The following is a 27,297-nucleotide window of genomic DNA, read 5'->3' on the forward strand; positions in this document are numbered from 1 at the left end:
ACATCACCTAGTCATTCAACAGTGAGTAATTATGATCAGACACTTCAAGGAACGGAGTCTTATTTATACTCACAAAACAATAACTGCATTAGAACAACCATCGGGGTAAATTCTCAAAATGTCTGTCAGATTTATGATGCACAACTCCTGCTGACATTAATGGGAGTCTCATGGCTAAACCACTGTGCAGTGCTGAAAACTGATACACAGACATATTTATAAAAGCAAGTTATCCTTATAGTTCAGGCTTGCCTAGCAGTTAAAGATCTTAGGTGGGGTTTTCAAAAGCCCAAATTGAAAGTCAATGGAACATGTACTCTTAAGTCACTTAAGTTTTTTTAAAAAATCCTACCCTTCATCTATAACTGAATATTGTTGATTTTGTAGGTTTGTCCTAGGTACATAAAATTTTATGGTTATTTTCTGTTTTTGTTTTTTTTTTTAATTAAGGCCATTTACACCACTCTGGCAGTATAAAGGGGCCTTAAAGTGTGTATAAATATTTTACATTTTTTTTAAGGCACCTGAATGTTCCTGACAATTCAGGCCTTTAACTTAAAATACGGCATAAAAACAACCCCTTCATTGTGTTATCCTGTTCCTAAAGCCTCCTTGAGTTGGGATTGCCATGCACTGCTCAGTAACAAGCCATCCAAGCCAATAAAAAAAGTCACCTTTTATGATGATTCTTCTCAACCAAAAATGGTGACCACAACATATAATTTGTGTATTGATGTTTATAGTTTCAGTTTTTAAATAATAGTCATTTCTTGCAAAATATTATTAATTAAATGATACTACCGATCTAAGATACTATGTCAGCCTAAAAGAGTCTGCATGCTAAATACAGTACATATATGGTCAAACACAGCAGAAGAACTACTGCCATTAAAGGTAGTGAAAAAAGTTGCAGAGCAAGAACAAAATGAATCCTAAACAGCAATATCTGTTGATTAATTTAAAAAGCACATATGTTGTACCTTCTTAAGCATTTCATTCATCTACAGAGAGATTTAGGAAGCCAAAAAGAAAAAGAAAAAGATAATAAATAAAAGAGGGAAAAATGTATTAAAAATAAAATTGAAAAGCTTAACGCAATCTATAGACATTTCAAGCTACTTAGCTACAGCAGAAAAGCTTAGAAACATTAACAAAGGAGGGGAAATATTCAAGGACTTTTTTCATTTTATATTGAAAAATTTCTATATTAAAGAGGTTTAAAAGAAATAAAAGAGATGGGGATTATTTACATCCCGATTTATGTACCCAAGGTGCAGCTTTTAAATAGCCACAGCTGAAATAGTAAGGAAAGGAAAAATCCATACCACTTTTGTAGTGAAGCAGATTTCTCTCTTACACACTGTATTACGTTTAATTCCCATTCATGAATTCAGTGTTCGTGAGAAAAGTACTGGCAACTTGAGTCCTGGGGACTGATGTCCCCAACTGAGCCACAAAAAATGGGAACAGCACAGGGAATTCTAGTGCAAGTTTCCCCACACTACCCCATAAATGAATCTCAACTGTGACCTGGAGGGACTTCCAGGGACTACTTTAGACTTGACCCTTCAATCCTTGCTCTCTCTGCTAAGTTTGACAATTACACTGGTGATATGTGATGTGGATACCTGTTCACAAGGAACTGGACTCCACGCAATTCATATAGATTACCAAACAGCCATTGGTAATTTTTCCCCCCGACCTGTGCTGAACTGAGCGGCAAATCAACAAGGACTGGATCAGGCCCTACATCCCATTTGCAATACTTTGAGCTACGTACAAAATTCTGTATATTAAATATTTGAAACATGTAGAAATTACACTACATTCTGGGGAGTCACTTTCAATACAAAATGCAATTGTAGCTCTTTTATTTGGTCAAGAAAGTTAGAAGACAAGCACATGAAAATGTATGAACTTGGCATACTCTGTCGTACATAAAATTTAATAACAAAATGTGCACTGCATGCTATAGAATAATCTGCTGTTTAATTTGTTCCTTTCCTCATGAGCCTCTTCCAACACTGTAGATTATTTTATTGTTTTCCATTTACTATCCCACTCTTTTAAAATTGGATTATATGAAACCATACAAAATGTTTGTTAAAGTAATAATCTAGTTTGACTCAGTCTAAGTTAAATATTATAAATATAAAAGCTTTTGTTCACTAGCTACTTGTTACAATGTTTTAAATGGTCTTAGATATTAAATAGACTTAAAGGCAGATGCAGTTGATTAAAGTCTGGCTCCGCTGAAGTCAACAACAAAACTCCCACTGACTTCAATGGGGCAGGAACTTCACCTCATATGCCCGGTAAAGGTACTGGTGCAAGAAATTACTGAACCCCATTTGTCACACTCATCCTCTCTTTTTCTGCTATACTTAATTCTTCAAATGTTAGCAAATAGAAAATCTACACTGATAAGTTTCCTTACCTCAGTAGCATTTCTCTCGTCTAGTGTTAGTTACAATACACTTTAGTAGCACAGAGTAATTATGCTACAATTGTGTTTTGATAACTAGTGTTCTCTGACACTGAGAAAAGGATTCTCACATTCTATCTTTGTCTATCTGTTCTTTATGCCTGATAAAGTCTTTGCTGCATCTTCACAGTGGATGATATTTCATTTCCTTTCTAGCTCTTACATCTGGAATTTTGACAATGGACAACTAGCTAATACTATCTCTGTAATCAAAGAAAACAAATGAAATCAGTGAGATCTAAAGCACTTATCAAAAATGTAAACTTTTCTGTATCTAAAGTGTGCAATTTGGTCAGTAACAATTTTATAAACACAGGGCCAACATTTCAGAATTTCATACATTACCATCAGAATAATATGTACTATTTTCATTTGGCCATGCAAATTAATGTGTGCACAAAATTATAAAATTTGGCCACAATTTCTTTCAATAACAAATATCAAAATTCATAATTATATAGTCTATAATATTTCACAATGAACTCTGAATTTCACTGATCAAGAAATACCTTTAGATAGGAATTTATTTGCATTGTAACTATTTTTTATTCTAAAAAAATATCGGTGACATATATAAATAAATATAAAGGTCCATTTTTTTCTTAAAGCTAACCATATTTCTCTCTGCAGTTAATTATTGTATATAGAATAGAACTGTGGAAGTGACCTGGTCTATTAACGATGCTTCAAGGCTGTTGTGTAAATCTTTACAGCTTCATATATTAGTGCTAATTTGCCATGTCACTTGGCTAATTAACCCTGAATTTACCCATAAAACAATAAAATTACAAATCGTATTTCCTTTTCTTTGTTTTCCATGGCACTACAGTGCAACAATTCTCATATCAGAATGGCCTATGACCAGTACTGAACAAACAATATGAAATTTATGAGTTACAAGACTAATTCCACAAGAGGGAGAGCAAAGCTTGCTTTAGTTGTTTATGCAATTATCAGTGCTCTAAAAAAGGAATTATACTTCCAGAGTTCAAAATTTGCTTAGTTTTAATTTTGTATAATACATAGATATGATTCCCTCTCCCCAACTCCTCTTCATCTTCAAATAAACTGCTACTGGGGCAGTTAAATCCAAAGCAAAATATGTGCAGCTGCTGTTTGTGCAGAAGCAACATGGGTAAATCCTGACTGACTGTACCTCAGAGTATGTCTACATAGCAAAAACTGCACAAAATAGCATATGCACGGTAGGTTGAATCCAGTTAATGTGAACAACAATAGCAGTGAAGACAACACATCGTGGCTATTACATGCTCATATACACCTTAGGTATGTAGTCAGCTCACTAGCCCACTCTGAAGCCTGTGCTGTGCTGTCTTTACTGCCATTGTTACCCACACAAGCTGGATTTAAGCTATCTTGGCTATGCCTGGATAGGCTAGCTTTTGCTGTGTAGACATACCCTCAGAATTAATTGCATAAGGGTACAAGAAGTGACAAGAGATTTTGGGAGAGGGGTTGTTTTTTGAACACAGACTCTTTCTGTTGTTGCACAAGCATGTCCTTTTAGTTTGGTGAAGGAAGCAAAAGAACTAGATCAAGAATGAAAAAAACCTCCTAGAAATATCTTCAAGAGATTTACAGGACAGGAGATGATATTAAATACTACATACGAACGGCATACTATAATAACTAGTGAACAGAAAATAATGCAAAAAAACCCCTCCAAGAATATTCATTCCAAGCTTTGAATTAATTCATTTACAACCCTTTTGTGTTCGCTTTCCCCAAATATTTGTGTGATCAAATTTTACTAGCAAGAATGCTTGTGGGAAGCAAATGTTAAGCTTGCATGTTCAAATACTTATAGAATGTGAAAACTAAACTTATTTTTTAATGAGCATTCTAACCAGAAAACCAGGAAGAGTCACGCTCATCTAGATGAGGAAAACATACAAAATCATCTGAATTCTGTGTTCAATCTCAACTAAGCAAGACATATCAAATTATGACTATGAAGCCAGAGACATTATTACACTTGCAAAAAATGGCATTTAATTATGAACAACATGAGAGAAAACAGATCTGTTTACATATAGTCTGTGAAGAGAAAAAGAGATTATATTTATTAAATAAATTATACGTCACAAATTATTCACTCAGATCTACTAAATAATGCATCTCCCAAGTTTGCCTGAGTGTTTGAATATCCATTTAAAAAAAAATAACCAAACTCTGTTAAAGACAAATCAGAAAGCAAAGATTTCATTACAATTTAAAAACAAAATTGTTGTAGCATTCCTTTTAAAATATAAAAAATACATGCAAGTGCTCAGAAACACTAGCTAGTACTGGTCAGTTAAAAAATTACTGAATCAAGTTTAATTCAAGAGCAGGTTCTCAAACTGTGGGTCAGGACCCCAAAGTGGGTCATGACCCCCATTAAAATGAGGTCACCAGTGCCAATATTAAACTTGTTGGGACCCAGGGCTGAAGTGAAAGCCTGAACTCCACCCCCACCCAGCGTGACAGGGCTCAGGCTGCAGTCCCCTCTACTCCTACCCAAGGCAGTGGAGCTTGCTCTCCACCACACTCCTGGGGTCATGTGGTATCTTTGCTGTCCGAAGGGGGTTGTGGTGCAATTATGTTTGAGAACTCCTGAATTACACAGTAAAAGTGAAACAGTCAAGATCTGTACCCATGTTATACACCATATTAAAATTACTTATTTACACACATATCAAGAATCATGGCACCAAATGCAAAATTTGAAATGAGTTAGCTACCTTTTCTCGAACTGGATCTCCAGGAATAAGCTGAGGTTCAATAGTAATAAACAGTGTTATGTAGGACCCCTCACTCAGACTTCGGACAGAATCATAACCTCTCTCAATTCCTAGGTTCTTTTCTTTACCGTAGCCAAGGAGTACTGGAGGAATATCTATCTTAAAGGTACCATCAATCTAGGAAATAGAGAAATATTAATCCATACATATCAATCGTTCATGACCAATAATGATGATAATTTCAAAATAAAAAACCGAAACAATGCTTCCTCAAGTTTTAGCATTCAGAAAGGCCGCATTGCCAATGCCAACACTGCTCCTGGCTCCTCCACCTGGCTCCTCCATCCAGACAAAGAACCCAACCATGGACGCCTCTAGCCAAGTCCTGGTGTGGATTTGCAGAGACTGTTGTCTGCATTTTCCTGTCACAGAAAATCAGGATGGGAAAACACAGCATGAGAGGTGCTTACTGGTAGAATCGCTCAGGAAACAGGTGCGAGAGCTACAGGAGGACGGTGAGGAGCATCCATGTACAGGAAGAATTAGTTGAAAATGTGCCCCTGGAGACCTCTAAATTTGAGGAAGAAATCCAGTTGGAAAGGACTGAGATAGCACCACCAGGGGAGGAGGAAACTGCTCCTTCACAGGGACAAACCTGGAACCCTGCTTCCAACCCACTATCCACAGAGATACCGTTGTGCTGCCCTGGCAGCAAAGGATGAGGAATCTCCCCCAAATGTGGAGGAGAAGCCATGTACCTCCCCAAGGCAGGGAGGATCATGGCCACCACTCCCAAGAAGAAACATAGGGTAGTGATGGTAGGTGACTTCCTTCTAAGGGGGACGAAGGCACCCATCTGGAGGCTTGACCCGGCCTCCTTGGAGGTGTGCTGTCTGCTAGGGGCCTGTTATCCAAGACATTACAGAAGGACTGACGAGGATCATCCACCCTCTGACTACTACCCCATCCTGCTCTTCCATGTGGGCAATAGTGATACTACAAGGCATGATCATGAGCAGATCAGAAGTGACTACAGGACTCTAGGAGGCTGAAGGAGTTGGGAGCACTGTTGGTATTCTCATCGATCCTTCCTGGGCTGAGACAGACACATCGTGGAGGTAGATACATGGCTGAGTGGATGGTGTCACCAAGAGGGCTTCAGCTTCCTCAACCAAGGGAGCCTGGTCCGAGAAGAAGAGCTGCTGAGTAGAGATGGGAACCATCTATCATAGAAGGGGAAGAGTATCTTTGGACAGACTGGCTAACCTGTTGGAAGTCTCGGTAAGGATAAAAGGGGTCAGAAAACAAGGGTGATGCCATGGTTGGTGTCTTCCGAAGACCACCTACACAGAAAGATGAGATGGATGAGGCTTTTTTAAAAAAACTAATAAAATCATCCAAAATACAGGACATGGTGGTGATGGGGTACAGATTTTCAAACAAGTACTTGGAATGCACTAGAGACAATTTTTTTTTTTTTTTTTTTAACAGAAGGTGGAGAAGCGACTTGGAGAGAGACTATTCTGGATTTGATTCTGACAAAAAGGGAGGAATTAGTTGAGAATCTGAAGGCGGAAGGCATCTTGGGTAAAAGTGATAATGAAATGGTAAGGTTCATGATTCTAAGGAATGGTAGGAGGGAAAACAGCAGAATAAAGACAATGGACTTCAAGATGGCAGACTTTAGCAAATCAGAGAACTGATGGGTAAGATCCCATAGGAATCAAGTATATGGGGAAAAAGAGTTCAGGAGAATTGGCAGTTTTTTAAAGATACACTATTAATGGCACACAAGAGCAAACTATACCAAGGCACAGGAAAGCTAGGAAGTATGGTAAGAGGGTGCCCTAGATTAACCAAGAGATCTTCAATGACCTGCAACTCAAACAAAAATCATACAAAAAGTAGAAACTGCCAAATTACACAGAATGAATATAAAAAACAATATAAACATGTAGGGACAATTAGAAAGGTCAAGGCACAAAACAAGATTAAACTAGCTAGGGATGTAAAAGGTAACAAGAAAGCATTTCACAAATACATGAGAAGCTAGACGATGACTTGTTTAGTCTAACCAAAAGAAGGCTGAAGGGAGATAGGATTGCTCTCTACAGATATATCAGAAGGATAAATACTAGGGAGGGAGAGGAATTATTTAAGCTCAGTACCAATGTGGACACAAGAACAAATGGATATAAACTGGCCACCAGGAAGTTTAGACTTGAAATTAGACAAAGGTTTCTAACCATCAGGGGAGTGAAGTTCTGGAACTTCCAAGGGGAGTAGTGGGGAAAAAAGACATATCTGGCATCAAGACTAAGCTTGGTAAGTTTATGGAGGAGATGGTATGATGGGATAGCCTTATTCCGGCAATTAAGTGATCTTTGACTATTAGCGGTAAATATGCCCAATGGCCTGTGATGCAATGTTAGATGGGGTGGGATCCGAGTTACTACAGAGAATTCTTTCCTGGGGGGTCTGGCTGGTGAGTCTTGCCCACATGCTCAGGGTTTAGCTGATCGCCATATTGGGGTTGGGAAGGAATTTTCCTCCAGGGCAGATTGGCAGAGACCCTGGGGGTTTTTCACCTTCCTCTGCATCATGGGGCACGGGTCACTTGCTGGAGGATTCTCTGCACCTTGAAGTCTTTAAACCACGATTTGAGGACTTAGTAGCTCAGACATAAGTTAGGGGTTTGTTACAGGAGTGAGTAGGTGAGATTTGTGGCCTGCGTTGTGCAGGAGGTCAGACCAGATGATCATAATGGTCCCTTCTGACCTTAAAAAGTCTTTGATTCTATAACCAAGGCAAGAGTAGGCCCATTATTCAACAAGGCGGGAAAGACAATAACAGAAAAAGCAATAACGGCTGAAGTGTTAAACGTTTCAGTTTTCACCAAAAAAAGTTAGCAGTGACTAGATGACTTAGGGCTTGTCTACACTGGCAATTTACAGTGCTGCAACTTTCTCACTCAGGGGTGTGAAAAAACACCTGGGAGCTATCGCCCTCATGGAAGTGTTTTTTTTAGAGTGCTACGAGAGCTCTCTCTCAGCGCTGTGCCGTGACCACACAAGTCATGTTAAAGCGCTAGTGTAGACTATCCCTAACATAGTGAACATCACTTTAAATGGAGTAGAATCTAAGGTTAAAAAAAGAAAATAAGTTAAGAATTACTTAGAAATATTAGATATCTTCAAGTCAGCAGGGCCTGACGAAATACATCCTAGAATACTTAAGGAACTGGCTAAAGAGATCTCTGAGTCATTAGAGATTATCTTTGAGAACATGTGGAGGATGGGAGAGATACTTGAGGACTGGAGAAAGGCAAATATAGTACCTATCTATAAAAATAGGAATAAGAACAACCCTAAGAATTACAGACCAGTCAGCTTAACATCAAGTGCCTACAAAGACAAAGGAGCAAACAATCAAATAATCGATTGGTAAGCATCTAGATGAAAATAATTAACAGTCAACACTGATTTATCAAGAACAAATTATGTCAAACCAATTTAATATCCTTCTTTGATTGGGTAACAACCCTTGTGGATTGGGGGAAGCAGTAGATGTGATATATCTGAACTTTAGTAAAGCTTTTGATACTGTTTCACATACTGTTTCTCATAAACAAACTAGAAAAATATAGCCTAAATGAACCTACTATAAGGAGGGTGCACAACTGACTGGAAAACCATACTCAGAGAGTAGTTATCGATGGTTCACAATCAAGTTGGGATCTTGCATATCAAGCATATCGAGTGGGGTCTTGCAGGGATCTGTCCTAAATCTGGTTCTATTCAATATCTTCATAAGTTATTTGGATAATAGTATAGAAAGTATACTTTAAGTTTGCAAAGGACACCAAGCTGGGAGGGAGGTGCTTTGGAGGATAGGATTAGAATTCAAAATTATATTGACAAACTGGAGAAATGGTCTGAATCAAATAGGATGAAATTCAATAAGAGACAAATGAAAAGTACTATACTTAGGAAGGAATAATCAAAATACAAAATGGGAAATGACTACTTAGCCAGAGTACTGCAGAAAAAGATCTGGGGTTATATTTAGTTTGTGGTTCACTATAAGTGTACAATGTAACACTGTTGCGAAAAAAAGCAAACATCATTCTGGGATGTATTAGCAGGAATATTGTAGGCAAGACAGGAGAAGTAATTCTTACACTCTACTCAGAAATGATAAGGCCTCAGCTGGAGTACTGTAACAGTTCTGAGCACTACTTTGGAAAAGATGTGAACAAAGTGGAGAAAGTCCAGAGAAGAAGAACAACAAAAATGATTAAAGGTCTAGAAAACATCACCTACGAGGGAAGACTGAAAAACTGGGTTTGTTCAGTGTGAAGAAGAGAAGACTGAGGGGGACAGGATAACAGTCTTCAAGTACGTAAAAGGTTGTTATAGAGGAGGGTGATAAATTGTTCTTCTTACCCACTGATGACAGGAAAAGAAGTAGTGGGCTTAAATTGCAGTAAGGGAGATTTAGGTTAGACATTAGGAAAAACTTCTCACTGTAAGGTGTGGTTAATCACTGGAAAAAACTACCTAGGAAGGTTGTGGAATCTACATCATTAGAGGTTTTAAAGAACACAAAAACACGTCAGGGAGGGTCTAGATAATATTTAGTCCTTCCTCAATGCAGGGGATTGGACTAGATGACTTACCGAGGTCCCTTCAGTCCTACATTTCTATAAAAATATGTATGTTTCATGTGAAATACCAGTATCTAAAATGTTTATGACAAAAATCTGACATCTCAAAAGACCAGTTACTTCCTTTACAGTAACTGTGGTTCTTCTAGATGTTTAGTTCACGTGAACCCCACAAAGTGCACATGCACCCCATGTGCATGAGATAAGATTTTTTTGGATAGTAGTGTCCACTGGGTCCCACCTGAACCCTGAATGTTCTTTCACTGCACACACCTGAGGGCATAAAGGACAAAGCAAACCCAAATGTCCCTTAGTTCCTTTGCCATTACAGAATTCCAAAGCTAAAGGACTTTGGAGTAGCAGGGAAGGAAGGCAGGTCATGGGATTCACAGGAATAAAACAAAAAGAAAAGGAGTACTTGTGGCACCTTAGAGACTAACCAATTTATTTGAGCATGAGCTTTCGTGAGCTACAGCTCACTTCATCGGATGCATACCGTGGAAACTGCAGCAGACTTTATATACACACAGAGAATATGAAACAATACCTCCTCCCACCCCACTGTCTTGCTGGTAATAGCTTATCTAAAGTGATCATCAAGTTGGGCCATTTCCAGCACAAATCCAGGTTTTCTTGCCCTCCACCCAGAATCACAGAAACTGTAAATAACTTTCTTTCTACTTTGTGTATTTGTGTATGTCAATCACACTCTAGATGATTGGTTAGCAGTCATCTGTCCAAGAAAGTGGCTGCCAGAAGTCCTATCAGACCCAAGGCTTCAGCACTGCTGTACCATCAGATCTAGCAGCCCAAACCAGAGAGTAGTCATGTGTAAACATGTACACTAATCTCCATGTAGCTACCCAGTAAATCTCTGATCACAGGAACATTCTTCAAGCATGCAGAAGTGATAACTTCGTCACTGGCTGACAGTGCTCTAATATGAGGGTAGTTACCTCACAGAAAATCTTTATGCAATTAGACACCCATTTTGAGAGACTCTGGCTTGAAAGGCCAGTCCTCTAGACCTGTCCCCAAAGCCTACAAAAAGTCTGAGTGACTTGAAAAAGGGGTTTGTTCTGTGGAAGTAGTAAAACAGTACCCTCAATACACCAAGTGTGTGAAGTCTGGCCTCCCAGTACCTGAACGAGGTTTAGGGGAAAAGATGAATGGACTCATGAGGTGAAAGTCTGAAATCACTCTAGGTAAGAACTTGGGGTAAGGTCTGAGAGTCACTTTATCCTTATGGAATGTAGTCTAAGGAAGTCCTGCACTCAACACTTGGATCTTGCTCACCCTCCAAGCAGAGATAGTAACTACCCAAAATTATATCTCAATAGAAAGGTAGTATCGGGTGCAAGCTGCTAAATGCTCTAATGGGGGTTCCATTATGATCAGCAGGATGATGTTAATATCCGTAACTGGGGCAAAAAACATAGACCAGACCTTTCAGGAATGTAGTTATTGTTGGGTGTGAGAATATAATGTGAAACTGAATCAGAGAGTGATAGGCTGACATCATAATTAAGTGAACCCTACAGAGCTGATTGAGAACCCTGACTTCTTCAAGGTTAGTAGGATAGTCCAGAATACTAGAAATAGAGGTCTCTGGTGGTAAGTCATGTTGAGCAGTCCAGATAATAAAAATCTTTACTTAGATCTATATGTCAGCCTTGTAGAAGGCCTTCCTGATTTAAACTAGAATGCACTTCAGAGGAGCAACTTCTATCCATAATGCTAAGCCAGCTAACATCCATGCTGTCTGATGCAGGGATGAAGGATCCATGTGAAGGACCTGCCTAAAAGGTTTGGAAGCGTGACTGGAGGCTGTGTTGACAGGCACATCAGCTCCAAGTACCAAAACTGTCAAACCCATGCTGTTGCTATCAGTATTAATAAGGTTTTGTTTTCTCTCACTTTTTTTGAGGACTCTGGGGTGTAGCAGAAAATCATACATCAGGTCCCTCTTCCAAGAATTCATGAATGCATCCAAAAGGAAACCCAGACTCATCCCTCCAATGAAGCAAAACAGTTGGTACTTCTTGTTCATGCTGGTAGCACAGAGGTCTGCAGTGGGAAGTCCCACTTGAGTAAGATTTGTAGGAAGATGGAATCTTTGAGAGTCCATTTGTGATTGACATGCACTTCCTGCTGAGATAGTCTGCTGGGTTTCTCTGAATGCTTGGTAAGTGTAGAGCTACTGAGTAACCTGATTCTGTATATACCAATCTCACAGATGAACAGAGAGGGGATGCTCTTGCTCTGCCTTGTTTGTTGACATAGGATTGACACAGTTGTAATATTGTCTTGTCAGGACTTACATGGTAGCTCCCTGGAGATATTAAATGCAAGACAAGACTCCTATATAACAGATATAGTTAAGAGGTAATGACATCAGTGTTGTCAAAACTACAGGAGATAGATCAGATGTTCCACTACAGGCATCTTCCAAACTTATCATTCATACTCCACTTTACTGACACTCACCCTTGTTTGAAAGTATATGGTAGAAAACGGAATCCGAACACATCCCAGCCAATGTCTCTCAACACGAGTATAGATACCACTTCCTCTTTCACGATCATCCTAGAAAAAAAATTGCAAAATACACATTATATCAACAATACAGTGTACACAAATTTACAAGCAGATTTCATTCCCTTTAACCGTCTTCAACTTTCTCAATGGCTTAGTCAAGTTATTAATAAATTTTTAATGAAATTTGTTACAAATACTGGTTAAACTATAATAATAATAATTTGTTTCTTGAAGCATCCAAATGTGATAGACACTGTGCAAACACAAAAGAAGGAATGGCCATTGCTACAATGAGCTAATGTTCTAGGGCCCTAGACTTGCAATGAACTCTGTGCAAGAGGATCCCTGTGCCTGCACAGAGCTCTATTAACTTTAAGGGGTTGCCTAAGCAAAGCACATTAAGCCCCAGTCCTGTAATGAAAAAGATTCAATTAGTATTAAAAAAGCTTTCTGGACTGACCAGTTGATAAGATATGTGAATAATAAAACAGAAAAATGGGTAGAAGAGATGACAAGAGATGTTGCTTTGTGGAATTGCAAAAAGAAAAGGAGTACTTGAGGCACCTTAGAGACTAACCAATTTATTTGAGCATAAGCTTTCGTGAGCTACAGCTCACTTCATCGGATGCATACTGTGGAAAGTGTAGAAGATCTTTTTATATACACACAAAGCATGAAAAAATACCTCCTCCCACCCCACTCTCCTGCTGGTAATAGCTTATCTAAAGTGACAGGTTTCAGAGTAACAGCCGTGTTAGTCTGTATTCGCAAAAAGAAAAGGAGTACTTGTGGCACCTTAGAGACTAACCAATTTATTTGAGCATGAGCTTTCGTGAGCTACAGCTGCATCCGATGAAGTGAGCTGTAGCTCACGAAAGCTCATGCTCAAATAAATTGGTTAGTCTCTAAGGTGCCACAAGTACTCCTTTTCTTTTTATCTAAAGTGATCACTCTCCTTACAATGTGTATGATAATCAAGTTGTGCCATTTCCAGCACAAATCCAGGTTTTCTCACCCCCCGGGAAATGGCCCAACTTGATCATCATACACATTGTAAGGAGAGTGATCACTTTAGACAAGCTATTACCAGCAGGAGAGTAGGGTGGGAGGAGGTATTTTTTCATGCTTTGTGTGTATATAAAAAGATCTTCTACACTTTCCACAGTATGCATCCGATGAAGTGAGCTGTAGCTCACGAAAGCTTATGCTCAAATAAATTGGTTAGTCTCTAAGGTGCCACAAGTACTCCTTTTCTTATTGCGAATACAGACTAACACGGCTGTTACTCTGAAATTTATGGAAATGCGCATTCATGTTCCCTTATATGCAAAAATCACAGATTTACACTAGTCTAGACAGACAAATAACTAGCTCTGTGTTTGCCTATAAAAGACTTGTACGTGGATATCAGGATGAATAGGTACAAAGGAGGTACAGATCTGTGTACACACACACGCAACTGTGTTTGCAAAGTGTGCATGCCAAGGCAGGTTTAGCATGGGTCCCCGGGTTCATCGACACCTACAGAAATAATGAAACTAGGAGTGCCAAACTTGAATGGTGTTGTGACCTCGTGTGCTAAGTTGCAACACCACCCATTCTAGTATGACCCAGCCTCCCCACTGATGGTCGGGCTGAACCTGAGTGGTGTTGTGACCCCATGTGCCAAGTAGCAATGCAACGGACTCAAATTTGACCCAGCTTCCCCGCTTGACAGTTGGGCCAAACCTGAGTGGCACTGTGACCTTGTGCACCAGGTCACAATACATGGAGCTGGAAAGCCTGGTCCAACTCCGCAGGACAAGAGCTGCCACTGGTGTGAAAGTGCAGGGTGAACTCACTCTAAAGCACACCCCTCTTCCCAGGGCTGCCCCTCTGCACTAGGATAGAATTAGGGTTGCAGTGCCAAGGCAGAGGCACTGCTGCCGGTGGCCAGTCCCCCCTCAACTACAATTCAAAATCATGTCCAAGAAGAGTTTAGTATAGTGCCCCTATTGAATCAGGAGGCTACATCCACCTCGAGTGCATGCATACTTTTTTAATTGAAGATCAAGCATGTTAATTTTGGCCTTGATTTCCAACTTCTATAGAAGTACACATTTTTGCTTATACAAAACCAGGCATAAGTACTGTATATTAAACAGAGATGTATAATTAGCTATCTCCATGCACCCAATTTGTGTGTGCTCATCCAGTGACGTGGACATTTAAATGCCCAAGCCTACTTCAAAGGTGAAAATCTAGCTGTAATGGTGTATGCAAACCCCACATTGTGCTGGAAGGGTTTAAAGGACAGTATTGGGCCCAAGTAGCCCTGTCCCTCCAACCCTGAAGAGCATGGTCCAACTTAAGATAGGACTGAAAAGGGAGGAACCCAGCTCAGAAGGGGAATGGCTGGAGAGGAAAACAGACCTACCCCAAAAGCTCCTGACAAGGGTACGAGAGAAGTCTCCCTCAGGGATGTGAGACTATATGCTGAGGCTGGTTGGCACTGATGGTATGTGGGGAATCTATCCCCTTCCATGGGTTTGGACAAGTATAACTTGGAATTGGAATTTAGCAAACAATTCTGATAATGAACAAGAAGAAATAAAATCCAGTTTACTCTCCATTAGCTATGTTGGCTCTATACTCCTACCAGGATTAAAAAGCAGTAAAATCCTCATTTTTTGTCACTGAAGTCAGCACATATTACGACTACACACACAAACTCAAACCTTAGGAAGCACAAAACAGGCTGAGTACCTGGACTTTACACAGCACTGCTATGTTTGGGTTGGGTGCCAAACAATGGAACAGGGATCTTACAATCTAGATTGGACATAATATAGCTAGGAATGACAACGATGGGAAAAGGAAAGGAACATGGGAGGATGAAGGATGTAACAGTGAAAGTTCATGATATAGACTTACAGTAGAACCCCTGTTTTATGAACTAACTGGGGATGGAGATCATAAAAATCAAAAAGTTCATACAATCGATCACCTTAAAATTACAATAGGTTTGATGTATAGGTTGCATCCTGGTGCAGCACGTTGCTTTCTTCTTACCCTTCAAACCACTTCAAAGCAATTTAAATGCACTGAAGGCATCGGAATGTGAATGGATGTCGACTTGTTCTTCATCAACCTCACTTTTGTCATGAGATTTTTTCCCCTCTCGTCAGGAAAACTGGTTCGAATAACTGGTCATTCATAAGACTAGTGTTCTATTCTACTATAATTTACATATATATCTTGTTGATTACCCTTGTGATTATTTTTCATATACTCAAGAGAACCAGCCATAATATTAAGTGATATTTTTAATATCAAAGACATTGACATAAATGTTAAAATGGTCTTTCAGATGCCAAGCTCACCTCTAAGACATCATAGAGTACTTCATCAAAAATGTTAATGAACACTTCATCCTTCATTGTCTGCAAACTTGTGGTGCTGTAGTCACCATTAGGAGCTCTATCAAAATAAAATATTCCTTATTACAGCAAAACTGTACTATATTAAATGTTACATTCATTTACACACTCAAACAAGAATGTTACTCACGGACATACTGTGAACATTAACTTGTTTTCATTTACTCATACCTAAATGGAAGTTCAAGTTCCTCATTCCAGTTGGGGTTTGGCCCCTCTGCTGTTGTTGTCCTGCAGACTGTTCGCTGAAAAGAAACTTCTACAAAAGGATGGACTAAAACCTTCAAAATACAATTAAAATGAAAATAAAAATAGACAATTTGACAGAACATTTGCAAATTGTCAATTTTCAACATATGTAATAAAATGAAAATAACATATGAAAGATATGTTGGTTTGTTGACTTCTGTGACAAACACAGAATTCTGCATTACATGGGCTTCTAACATTTTAGGGTGTTGATTTTTTTTTTAACTCTTACATTCTTGAAAAGAAATATATAGTCAAACTACTGATGTGTCCAGTCTTAAATTTCACTTTAAGATTTTTGTGTAGAATTAAGCCTGAATTAAAAAGGATCTATCAGACAGGTTTGAATTTAGCAACAGGCAAAGGCTGCTAGTTACCTGAACAAGCTATTTAAAACAGATTATGTGACCCTATCAGCCTGTTGAAAGATGTACATTTGTGTCTTACTGTCTGTAATCAAAGAACAAAACTTGTTCATACTATCATGGTTCTCTCTGATTCTGGCCCTTCTTACCCTTACTTCTGGCCCTATCTGTTTCAGTTAAATTAATCTTGAACTAGAAATAACAAAACCCTAATATTATCTTTTAAAAATGCCAGAAAAAAGAATTTATCTAGTGTCCGAAAGTGTGATAGGAACCACACAAAACTTTAAAAAATCAGGACATTATATACTTCTAAAAAGGGCAACAAATGTAAAATCAAAACAAAAACAGAAGCAAGAACAGTGGGTCTCCATCCTCTCTCTTGAGGATGCTAAATTTGGGCTTCCAATTGCCATCAAAAATTTAATCTCAATTTCAACCTCACTGATCACATGATCTAACTAGTTAATGTTACTGCTTAAAAGAAAGGGAAACAACCCCATATGACCAAATTACCATTCAATATATGTCAATATTATACTGTACCTGATTGAAAGCCCAATCAATGCTGTGGGTTGGGCTCTGAGGTGATGGAGATGCTGCAAACATCTCATTAAAGGACCTTGAAGATCTGGATGGCTGTTGAAGTTTGCTAGGAAGGAAAATATATAACGGACAGAGAACACGCAAGAGAAAGTTATTTACCTTATAGTAACCGGAGGTTCTTCAAGATGTGTGATCCCCCTGGGGGAATCCATGTGCCCAATCAGAGAATTCTTGAAAGCAGTGTCCACTGGTCTGCGCATGGACCCTCACTCTCCTCATGCCTCCAACTGAGGAGCTAAAGGGCAGAGTAGACCAACCACCTCTCCAGTTCCTTCTATATCAGGAATCCCACCATGATCTGAAGCAGAAAGGAAGGAGGGCAGGCAGTGGAATACACATAGGGACAACACATCTCGAATTAAGTAACTTTCTCTTCTCCTTCGAGTGCTGGTCCCTGTGTGTATTCCACTGTGGGTGACTGATGATGAGCAGTACTCAAGTAGGAGGAGGGTGTGAGGATGCAGGCGACAGAGCCAATTGAAGGATTACCATCCCAAAGGCCGCATCAGCAGAGTTCTGTACTAAACCATAATGTCTCACAAACATGTGGAAGGAACTCTATGTAGCTGCTTTACAAAAGTCAAGTAGAGGTACTTCTTGAAGTGATGCCATTGATGTCACTTGTTCTTTTGTAGAACGAGCTCTCAACCCCATAAAGGGGAGGAAGATTACACAGCTAAAAGAGTAAGATAGAGTACAAGATCTATTTAGAGATTCTCTGAGAGCATACAGATTGACCTTGAACTCTTTCTGCTACAGCGATAAACAATCTAGGAGGTTTTCTGATTGGCTTTGACCTTTGCAGGAAAAAGGCTATGGTCCATTGCACATCAAAGGAATGAAGTCTCCTCTCTTCTTCAGATGCATTTAGTTTCAGAAAAAAACACAGGAAAGTGGATTGACTGGTTCAGGTGAAACTCCGCAGCTACTTTGGGGGTGAACTTAGGATGTAAGCACAATGAAATTTTGCCTCTATGGAACATGGTGTATAGTACTCCAAGCTCATCCACCCTCCTGGCTCAGGTGATGACTATATATCTGTGCAACTGTCCATGTAAACTCCCCAGCCTAAAAGGAAAAGGAGTACTTGTGGCACCTTAGAGACTAACCAATTTATTTGAGCATGAGCTTTCGTGAGCTACAGCTCACTTCATCGGATGCTGTAGCTCACGAAAGCTCATGCTCAAATAAATTGGTAAGTCTCTAAGGTGCCACAAGTACTCCTTTTCTTTTTGCAAAGACAGACTAACACGGCTGTTACTCTGAAACCAGCCTAAAAGGGAGGCATCTGTATTGATCATCCTGTATGGATCAATCCTGTATTGATTGTCTGGTTAGGGGGAAAGGAAGGGAATGCCCATGTATACCTAGCAATGGATTCTTCTACCATAGTAGAGATGATGTTACCTTGATGGGAACAGTTACTATGGCGTTCATGGTGAAAATACTGTTTGATGCCATGCTTGCAGACAAAGATGGAGTCTGGTGAACGGTGTCACGTAAGTACATGAAGCCATATATCCCAGGAGGCAAAGACAAGTTCTCATGGTTGTTTGAGGGTTGTTCATGACCTGATCTGTGAGGTCATTTATCACCTGGAACTTGTCCATCGGCAGATAAGCCTTTGCCGTGATGAAATTTAAGGACTCTCCGATGAAGTCTAAAGTCTGCACTGGAGTGAGAACAGACTTTTACAAGTTTATGCTGATCCCTAGGGAAGACCAACTGAAGCACTGACAAAGTAGACTCTTAGGATTCTCTATGTGCTTTGCAACGAGAAGGCAGTCTTTGAGATGGGGAAGACAATGAAACCATAATGCCTGATGCTACCGAAAAGACCTTGGTAAAGATCCTGGGGGCAGAAGCAAGTCTGAATGGGAGCTCTATATTGAAAATAGTTGGAGCCCACGATGAGTATGAGAAAACGTCTGTGAGTGGGGTGAATGTTCATGGGAAAGTACATATCCTTCACACTGAGAGCTGTAAACCACAAGCCCTTTTCCAGGGATGGGATTATAGATACCAACATGACCATGCAAAATTTCAGTTTGTGAATAAAGCAGTTAAGATGGCAGAGATCAAGATTAGGTCTCCAGCTGTCCTTCTTTTTGGGTACTAGGAAGCACATTTAGTAAAAACTCTTTCTTTGGTACTGAACAAGTACTGACTCTGTTGCTTCTCACTATAAGAGGGATTCTACTTCTCGTTTTAGAATCTCCTCACGAGAATGGCATCTGAAGGTCCCCCAGGCTTTGGAGGGGGCAGGGAGGTAAATTAAAATTGCATAGCCAGAATGGATATTTAGTACCCCCTTGTCTGTTATTGCACTTCAGATGTGGAAAAATAGGGCTATGCAACCCCCCCAGAGGGTATGTGGGAATCGGCAGGTGGTGGCATCATTGCTTTGCAGCACTCAACCTCCCAAACATATAATTTAGCTGGGTGCTGGGATTGGATTGACTATATTGCCACCGGAGCTGCAAGGAAACAGGACTTCTCAACCCTCTGCCTCTTATAGGGCAGCTCATAAGGCTACTGATGGTAAAATTATTGAGCTGTTGGTCTAGGCTTGTATGACTGCCTGTGGAATTTTCTCTTCAGGGCAGGTATAAATATTCCCAGGGAGTGGAGGGTGCTCTTAGAGTATATAAGGACTCATCTGTCTTTTGATTTAAAAAGATGAGTTTTGTCAAAGGGCAAGTCCTCCATGGTGTCCTGGACCTTCCTGGAAACCCCAAAGTGCACAGTTGATTCACAGCACATCACAATGGCAGTAGCCATTACCCTGCTGATTGAAAAGCGATCCGGTCAACCAACTGGCTTTTTTCAAGGAGAGACTGAAGTTGAGCTCTATCCTACTGTTCAAACTTGTCGATGAAATCCATGAATTTGGAATAGTTCAGGTACTCATACTTAGTCATCAGTACTTGGTAACTGGCTATTCAGAACTGAGGCCTAGTAGAAGTGAAGAACTTCCTTCCCAATAAATTGAGTCTTTTACCCTCTTTGTCAACCGGAGTAGATATAGGATGTTGCTATCTAGATCTCTTCATAGCAGATTGAGCAACCATAGTTAAGAGCATGATGAGAAAAGAGAAATACAACCTCTTTGGCTGGGACAAAATAGCATTTTCTGCCCTTTTAGGGCAAGTGGCTGGGGTATGCTGGACTATTCTAACTTGTTCCAGAATGCCTTCATTAACAGGAAGCACTATTCAGCTGGATCCAGAGGATTGGATGATGTCCAGTAATTTATGCTGAGGATCCTGAACTTCCTCAAGGGACATCTGTAGCTCACATGCAACCCTACATAACAGTTCTGGAATTGCTTGTGGTAATCAGGAAAGGGTGTATACGTGAAGTTACTGGACCAACTGCTTCATCTGGAGATTATGAGGACAGTCTCTCGGTACCAGTGGAGCTGGTGGATCCAGCTCATAATCTTCTTAAGAACATAAGAATGGCCATACTGGGTTAGACTAGTGGTCCATCTAACCTGGTATCCTGTCTTCCGACAATGGCCAATGCCAGATGCTCCAGAAGGAATGAACAGAACAGGGCAATCTATCAAGTGATCCATCCTCTTTTGTCCAATCCCAGCTTCTGGCAGTCAGAGCTTTAGGGAAACCCAGAATATGGGTTTGCATCCCTGAACATCTTGCCAACAGCAATTGATGAACCTATCCTCCATGAATTTATCTAATCCTTTTTTTGAACCCAGTTATAGTTTTGACCCTCACAACACCCCCTGGAAACAAGTTCCACAGGTTGACTGGACGTTATGTGAAGAACTGCTTCCTTATGTTTGTTTTTAAACCTGCTGCCTATTAATTTCATTGGGCAACCCCGGGTTCACGTGTAAATTGAAGGGATAAACAATACTCCCCATTCGCTTCCTCCACACCATTCATGATTTTATAGATCATCATATCCCCACGTAGCCGTCTCTTTTCCAAGCTGAACAGTCCCAGTCTTTTTAATCTGTCCTCATATGGAAGCTGTTCTATACCTCTAATCATTTTTGTTGCCCTTTTCTGTACTTTTTCCTAATTCTCTATTTCTCCTCCCTCCCCCCCACCAGAACTTCAAAATGTTGGCAATGTATTTCTATAGTGGCATGATGATATTTTTTGTCTTATCATCTGTTCCTTTTCTAATGGTTCCTAACATTCTTTTAGCCTTTTTGACTGCTGGTGCACACAGAGTAGATGTTTTCAGAGAACTATCCACGATGACTCCAAGATCTCTTTCTTGAGTGGTAACAGCTAATTTAGACCCCATCTTTTTTATGTGTAGTTGGGATTATGTATTTTCCAATGTGCATTGCTTTGCACTCATCAACGTTGAATTCCATCTGCCATTTTGTTGTCCAGTCACCCAGTTCTGTGAGATCCCTTTGTAATTCTTTGCAGTCATCTTTGGACTTAACTATCTTGAGTAATTTTGTATCATCTGCAAACTTTGCCACATCACTGTTCTTTTTTCCAGATCATTTATGAATGTGTTGAACAGCACTGGTCCCAGCACTTGTCCTTGGAGGACCCCGCAATTTACCTCTCTTCACTGTGAAAACTGACCATTTATTCCTACACTTCCTTCCTTTTCCATGGGGTCAGAAAAAAACTCTGACTGTCCTCTCAGGCCTGATCTACACTGGAGGGGCGGGGGGGGGGCGGGATATAACATAGCTGAATAATGTAGCTGAAGTCAACATACCTCTATCGAGGGATTGCTTGACTCCCTACCAGATCTTGTTGACTCTGCAGGTTAGTACAGGTCTCATGGTCCCCAGTATGGCCAGTAAGACAGGTCAAAAGGTGGTTGTGGAGGTCCCCATGGCATAGCATACCAACAGCTCCAATGCAGGTGCTGAGGTGGAGCTTGATTCCAGCCAGGTCCTGGTCCCCTGTCTGGGAAATTATGCCTCAGAGGAGGAAACATCAGTTCATCAGGTGGTTCAGAGTCTCCTCACAAAGAAAATGTTGATTCCGTATTCATCAGCAGTACTGATGGCTCCCCTGGAGGGAAGCCATGGCTGGCCGATGGAATGGGAGAGAGACTCCTCCCATAAAATACATCTAATGTGATGGAGACTGGGGATCCAGGAGAGCAAAAATATCATCAGGAGGGGTATAAGCCTTTGCTCTCATTAGAGTGGCAAGGGATCCTGTCCACTTGAACTGACGGAGCCAGAGTTGTTACAGTTTGTGCCACAGTTGAGTGAGGCAGAGCTCTACTGTTGGTGGCTGAGGCGCTCAATGGTTGCCTTTTATCGGTGCCATCAGTCCCCATTAAGGCTTAGTTGGTACTGGAGGCACGGTTCCCACCAGACAGCAGTCCGGTACCAATAGAGCCCTGGACTTGTACGCCTTCATGTGATGACCCTGAGACTTAGGGCATTCTAGGTCCTCAAGGGCTGTGCAGGAAAACTTGATGTAGGCAGAGTTGTATCTAAGTTCTTTGAAGAGGATTTTGAAGCTTGGATGTTTATGGTAATGGTCTCTACCCTCCCAACAAGACCCCGATGCGGGATCTGTGAGAGTAGATTTCCCCTCTCCTAAGTCAGACCTCGTGGCAGAAGGCACACTCCTTGCTGAGCATAGCATGGTCTCGTGGCCTGGGTCTGACTGGCCTCATGGCTTTCTCCACTGAATGCTTGGTAAGGCAAAGTTCCCACCCCTCATGGGTATGGAAAGAATGGCAGATACTGCACTTTGCCACAAAGTGAACTTCCCCAAGGCAGTACAGTCAGCATTCATGATCATCACTGACTGAGATGGAGTGTTTGCAAGAAGCACAGATGTTGAAGTCCAGTCCCATAATGGGGAAAAGAGGGGAGCTAGTGAATTCCCTGGGATGAGTAATTTAACTATTGAACTATAAAATTTAGCTAAAAACTATAGGATAAAATCCTAAAACTATTTACAAAAACCATCTATATATGTATTTACAGATTGAAGAAGAAAGAAAGACAAAGCTCCAGACACTGGAGGTTCTGACCCAGGCCATCTGGTCATAAGAAGGAAATGGAGAGAGTCAGTCAGTCTGCTCCACCCTTTATCTCTTTGGTCGGGTGCAAGAGGACAGCGAAGGCACATTCATGAACCCTGCTTTCAAGAATTCTCTGACTCTGGTCACATGCGTTCACAGTAGACTACAGATAGGGACCAGGACTCAGAGAACTACTGAATATTAATCCTCACTTCACTAAATATGTCGTTAGCTGTACAGAACTTGGTTTGGCTCTAAAAATATTTTTGACATTTTCATGTTATGCCTCTACACCATGACTATATTTATTCAGTGAAAACAAAGCTGTAAGGGTAGTGAGATAAGCTCCACAGTGGAAGAGAACTTCCTGCCTGGAGGCATTCTTTCCTGAGGCATTCATGTGTCCCTCAGAACGACAAGGCACAGCTTTCCCACTTCCCTGAGGAGTTTATATGGTCTGCAGGCTGCTCAGTTTAAACAGATCTATCCCAATGGAACTTCTAAATAGTACAGATTCCTTAACTTCTAAACAAGTCCTCCGTGGGAAAATAAGCAAAAATTAATATATAGACAGCAATTTAATGTGTGGAATGAACAAATGCAAATATAACTATATTTACCACAAAAAGTTGTATAGAAACACTGTACAAGTAAATGTAATAATAATACAAAAATTGAACAATAAATGTAAATAACTACTCAAGATCGGCAGAATGTAAGATCACAGTTCTTTTTTAAAAAGCTAGGTTTTTTTGGAATATTGAGGGCAAAATGTACACTGTCACTTTAATGCACATTCAACACTGATTAAGTGGATAATTAGCTAAAAGATAATCCTCTCTTCCTTCTCATAAAAAATCTTAAACTTTTACGATATCATAATCAAAAAGTTATACTTTACACTTATTCCTCAAAGTGAGAATATTTATGAAAGGCCAATAAAACATATAAATTATGGTAAGTAGGTAGAGTAGCAGAAGGGCTCAATTCCACATGTTCAGCAACTGACTAACACTAATTAGCTCTGGTATGGTTCAAAAATTTAGTCTTACTTGGAAATTGCTCCTGTTTATGAGAGCGTTTTTTTCAAGTTTTGAAGCCTAATCTAAGGCTTGGTCTTCAGTGAGGCTTTTGAGCAAGCATTATTTTACTTTTGTTTTATGTTCAGATTAGTTGGATTGGATGTCTTAAACCTACAATTACTACAAAGGAAAAGACTGTTTATAAGTTAGTTTTGAGTTGTGTATGTTTTCACTAATTAAGTGTAGAGTGGAAAGGTATGTTTGTTATAAAAGCCCCATAAAATAAGAAAAATAATACAATGCATTCTTACAAAATTTGAGGTGATATTTAAGCAACTGTATCTGAAGGCAGGATTGAGCTTCAGAATTAGTACAATGGAAATTAGGTTCTTTCCACTGGCTAAATGCTTAAAATGAATACATAAAGGCAGAAAAGCAAGAGCAAATACGAAAGAAAGAACCTCGATTCTACAAGACCAATCTCACGAACAACCAGCTATACAAACCATTCTTCCTAAAAAGCGGGGGTCAGGGGAAACCACATAACAAAAGTGATATTAATGAAGAAGTTGACATCCCTTCATATTCTGATGTCTTTAATGTACTGGAAATTGCTTTGCAGTAGTTTGAAGGACAAGAAGAAAGAGATGAAGTGCACCATACTACAATTTATGCACCTTACCTACTGTGATTTTGAGATGATAAATTTTATGAACTTTTTGGTTTTATGAACTACTTAATCCCCAATTAGTTTGTAACACAGGGGTTCTACTATGCATATAATAACTATTGGTTTGTAGAAAAGACTATTTGGAATCTCTTTTATTACATCTAATCTATCTAATCTTATTTAATATAAGTACAAGGGATATATTATAAGTACTGGATGCAATTAAAAGACATGATATTTATAAGTGTTTTAGGGATAGCATGTCTGATATTACCTGGCTATTTATATTCTCAAAATCACAAATTATCCTCCAATTATTTTTTTTCAGACAGTCTAATATGCACAATAAACCAGCGATCTTAGCAGGCACTGCTAGACAACAACATAATTCTAAGAAACTTGCAAAACAGCAATACTTATACTATTAAACAACATAATCAATGAATTTGTAAATGTGTCTCTTTGTGTTAGTATCATGAGGATAAAAACAATCATTGCATTTAATACACAGAGAGCCAAATTTTCAGAACTGGCCACTTAATCGTGTTAAAAATATTTACTGACACATACATCTGTACTCCAAAAACAGGGATTTAAACACACACCTTTTGCATGCAAATTTCACAGAAGCAATTTATACAGCCGATTTTGAAAATGTAGCCTCCAGTATGAAAAAGATTTTTAAAAAGGCAATTAAAGAGCCACTAGAAAGAGAAAGAACATTTCCAGCTAGAAGCCTTTTAAAAGGTTCATACCTTAAAACAAGTTTTCTCACTGGAATATCATAAGCTCTAATGATGTTCACTAAAAGATTTATGTCTCCATCTGATAGATTCTGTGCTGTAACTTTCTTCCTTTCCTTTCTTCTTGGCTTTAGTGGTCGCTTTGGCTCCGCCAGTTTAAAAAGACTGAGTCCTAAATTACTAGAAATCATAAGAGAGAGTTTTAGTCTTTTCTACTCAGGATCCAGAGTTCTAATTCTCTCTTGACACATACACAAAACTATGCACTTACAAGAAAGAGAAATATATACTCTTGGTGCCATTTATTGTGAAATATGTTTAATTGTTTATTAGCACAGAAACGGCATTTTGTATTTTATAAATTTTTAACAAAACGTACCGAAGAATTATATCATAACTAAGTGAGAATATGAAATAAAATTAATTTAAAAACTTTAAAACGGATCTAACCTACTATAATTATATAAACAAGATGCCTATTAGATGACATTATCCAATGTATGTAATACACCAAAAAAATCAAAGCCCAGAACTATCTATGACAAACTGCAGGCTACAAAGGGGAAACAGAAATTAATGTGCCATGACATACCCTGGGTCATCAGAACTTATAACACAAGGCAAAGCAGAATAAAAAGAAAAACAGGAAAAGAATAAAAACAGATGTGTGAAAAAACATACATTAATGATTCTAACTGTACAAACATATTTTAATTATAGAAAGCATTCCAGAACCAATTTTAAAAAGTCTAAACTGCTAGCCAAGGTCAACTTCTCATTATATGCAACTAAGAAAGTGCATTATTCTTGTAAAAACAGTATAAAAAGGCGAATTACTTTTTTTAAACAGGAAAATTCACTAACATATTTTAACATATTTCCCATGTTCCAGAGTATTGTGCGTATTTTAAATCTATTAATAATATAATCTGATTAGCAAACAATGCTCAGTACAAATCAGTATTAATCATGTGGAAATCAGTATCAGTCAAGCTAATTTCATTTTAAACAAATTGGGAAATTAACTATAAATGTTATTTCTCATTCTGCAACATGAAAGTATTGAACCAAAAAGAATGGTTTCTTTGTTGAAAAGCAGCAAGTCTCTGTTTTGCCAGCAGATGGGACTACTTAGGTTTATATTGTTGAATCAAAATAATATCTTAAGGGCACAATGGTGCAGTAAACAAAGCTTTCTAGTAGCAAAGAAATGAAAATCTCATTCATTATCTATCTGCTTAAACAGATTTAAAACAAACAAACGCTAGTTAATGTCATTTATGTGTTGGTGATGCAGAGTAAGGACTTGCCTACACTACTGCGCGGGGTCGATCTAAGATATGCAATTTCAGCTACGTGAATAACGTAGCTGAAGTCGACGTACTTAGATCTACTTACCGCGGTGTCTTCATTGCGGTAAGTCGACAGCTGACGCTCTCCCATCAACTCCGCTTGTGCTTTGCATTCTGGTGGAGTACCAGAGTCGATGGGAGAGCGCTCAGTGGTCGATTTACCATGTTTGTACTAGACGCGATAAATCGACCCCTGCTGGATCGATCCGGCAGGTAGCATAGACAAGCCCAAAGACTTGAAATACCAGAGGCATGGAAACATAGTACAAAAAGTCAAAGTCACAAGCAAACAAATACAGCAAACAAATACATATATAATATTCTGGCAAGAAAGGAGAAGAGGTTTCAAAGATGAAAAATATGTTTCAGCAGAAGTAGAGAGACGTATGGGAAGTGCCCAGCAGCAAGGTGTCAAGCCAAATGTAAAGCACAGGGTAAACAAAAATG

The 27,297-nt window shown here is 39.4% G+C and overlaps 1 protein-coding gene across 6 annotated transcripts in view; it reads right to left on the reverse strand.

The window, feature by feature from the left end:
- The window catches only part of CC2D2A (coiled-coil and C2 domain containing 2A), a 132,399-nt gene that overhangs the window by 26,085 nt on the left and 79,017 nt on the right, over positions 1 to 27,297 (reverse strand). For 5 of the 6 annotated variants that reach the window (XM_073342472.1, XM_073342474.1, XM_073342471.1 and 2 more), the window contains 7 exons: positions 25,511 to 25,678; positions 17,013 to 17,118; positions 16,024 to 16,133; positions 15,796 to 15,892; positions 12,383 to 12,481; positions 5,230 to 5,406; positions 981 to 1,001 (listed from right to left, as the gene is read on the reverse strand). In XM_073342472.1, the coding sequence (XP_073198573.1) occupies positions 981 to 1,001; positions 5,230 to 5,406; positions 12,383 to 12,481; positions 15,796 to 15,892; positions 16,024 to 16,133; positions 17,013 to 17,118; positions 25,511 to 25,678 (778 nt within the window). The remainder of the gene's footprint in view (positions 1 to 980; positions 1,002 to 5,229; positions 5,407 to 12,382; positions 12,482 to 15,795; positions 15,893 to 16,023; positions 16,134 to 17,012; positions 17,119 to 25,510; positions 25,679 to 27,297) is intronic. The other variant, XM_073342473.1, reaches the window with a different exon arrangement.

This window comes from Lepidochelys kempii, chromosome 4, assembly GCF_965140265.1.
Source record: "Lepidochelys kempii isolate rLepKem1 chromosome 4, rLepKem1.hap2, whole genome shotgun sequence".
Taxonomy (NCBI): Eukaryota; Metazoa; Chordata; order Testudines; family Cheloniidae; genus Lepidochelys; species Lepidochelys kempii.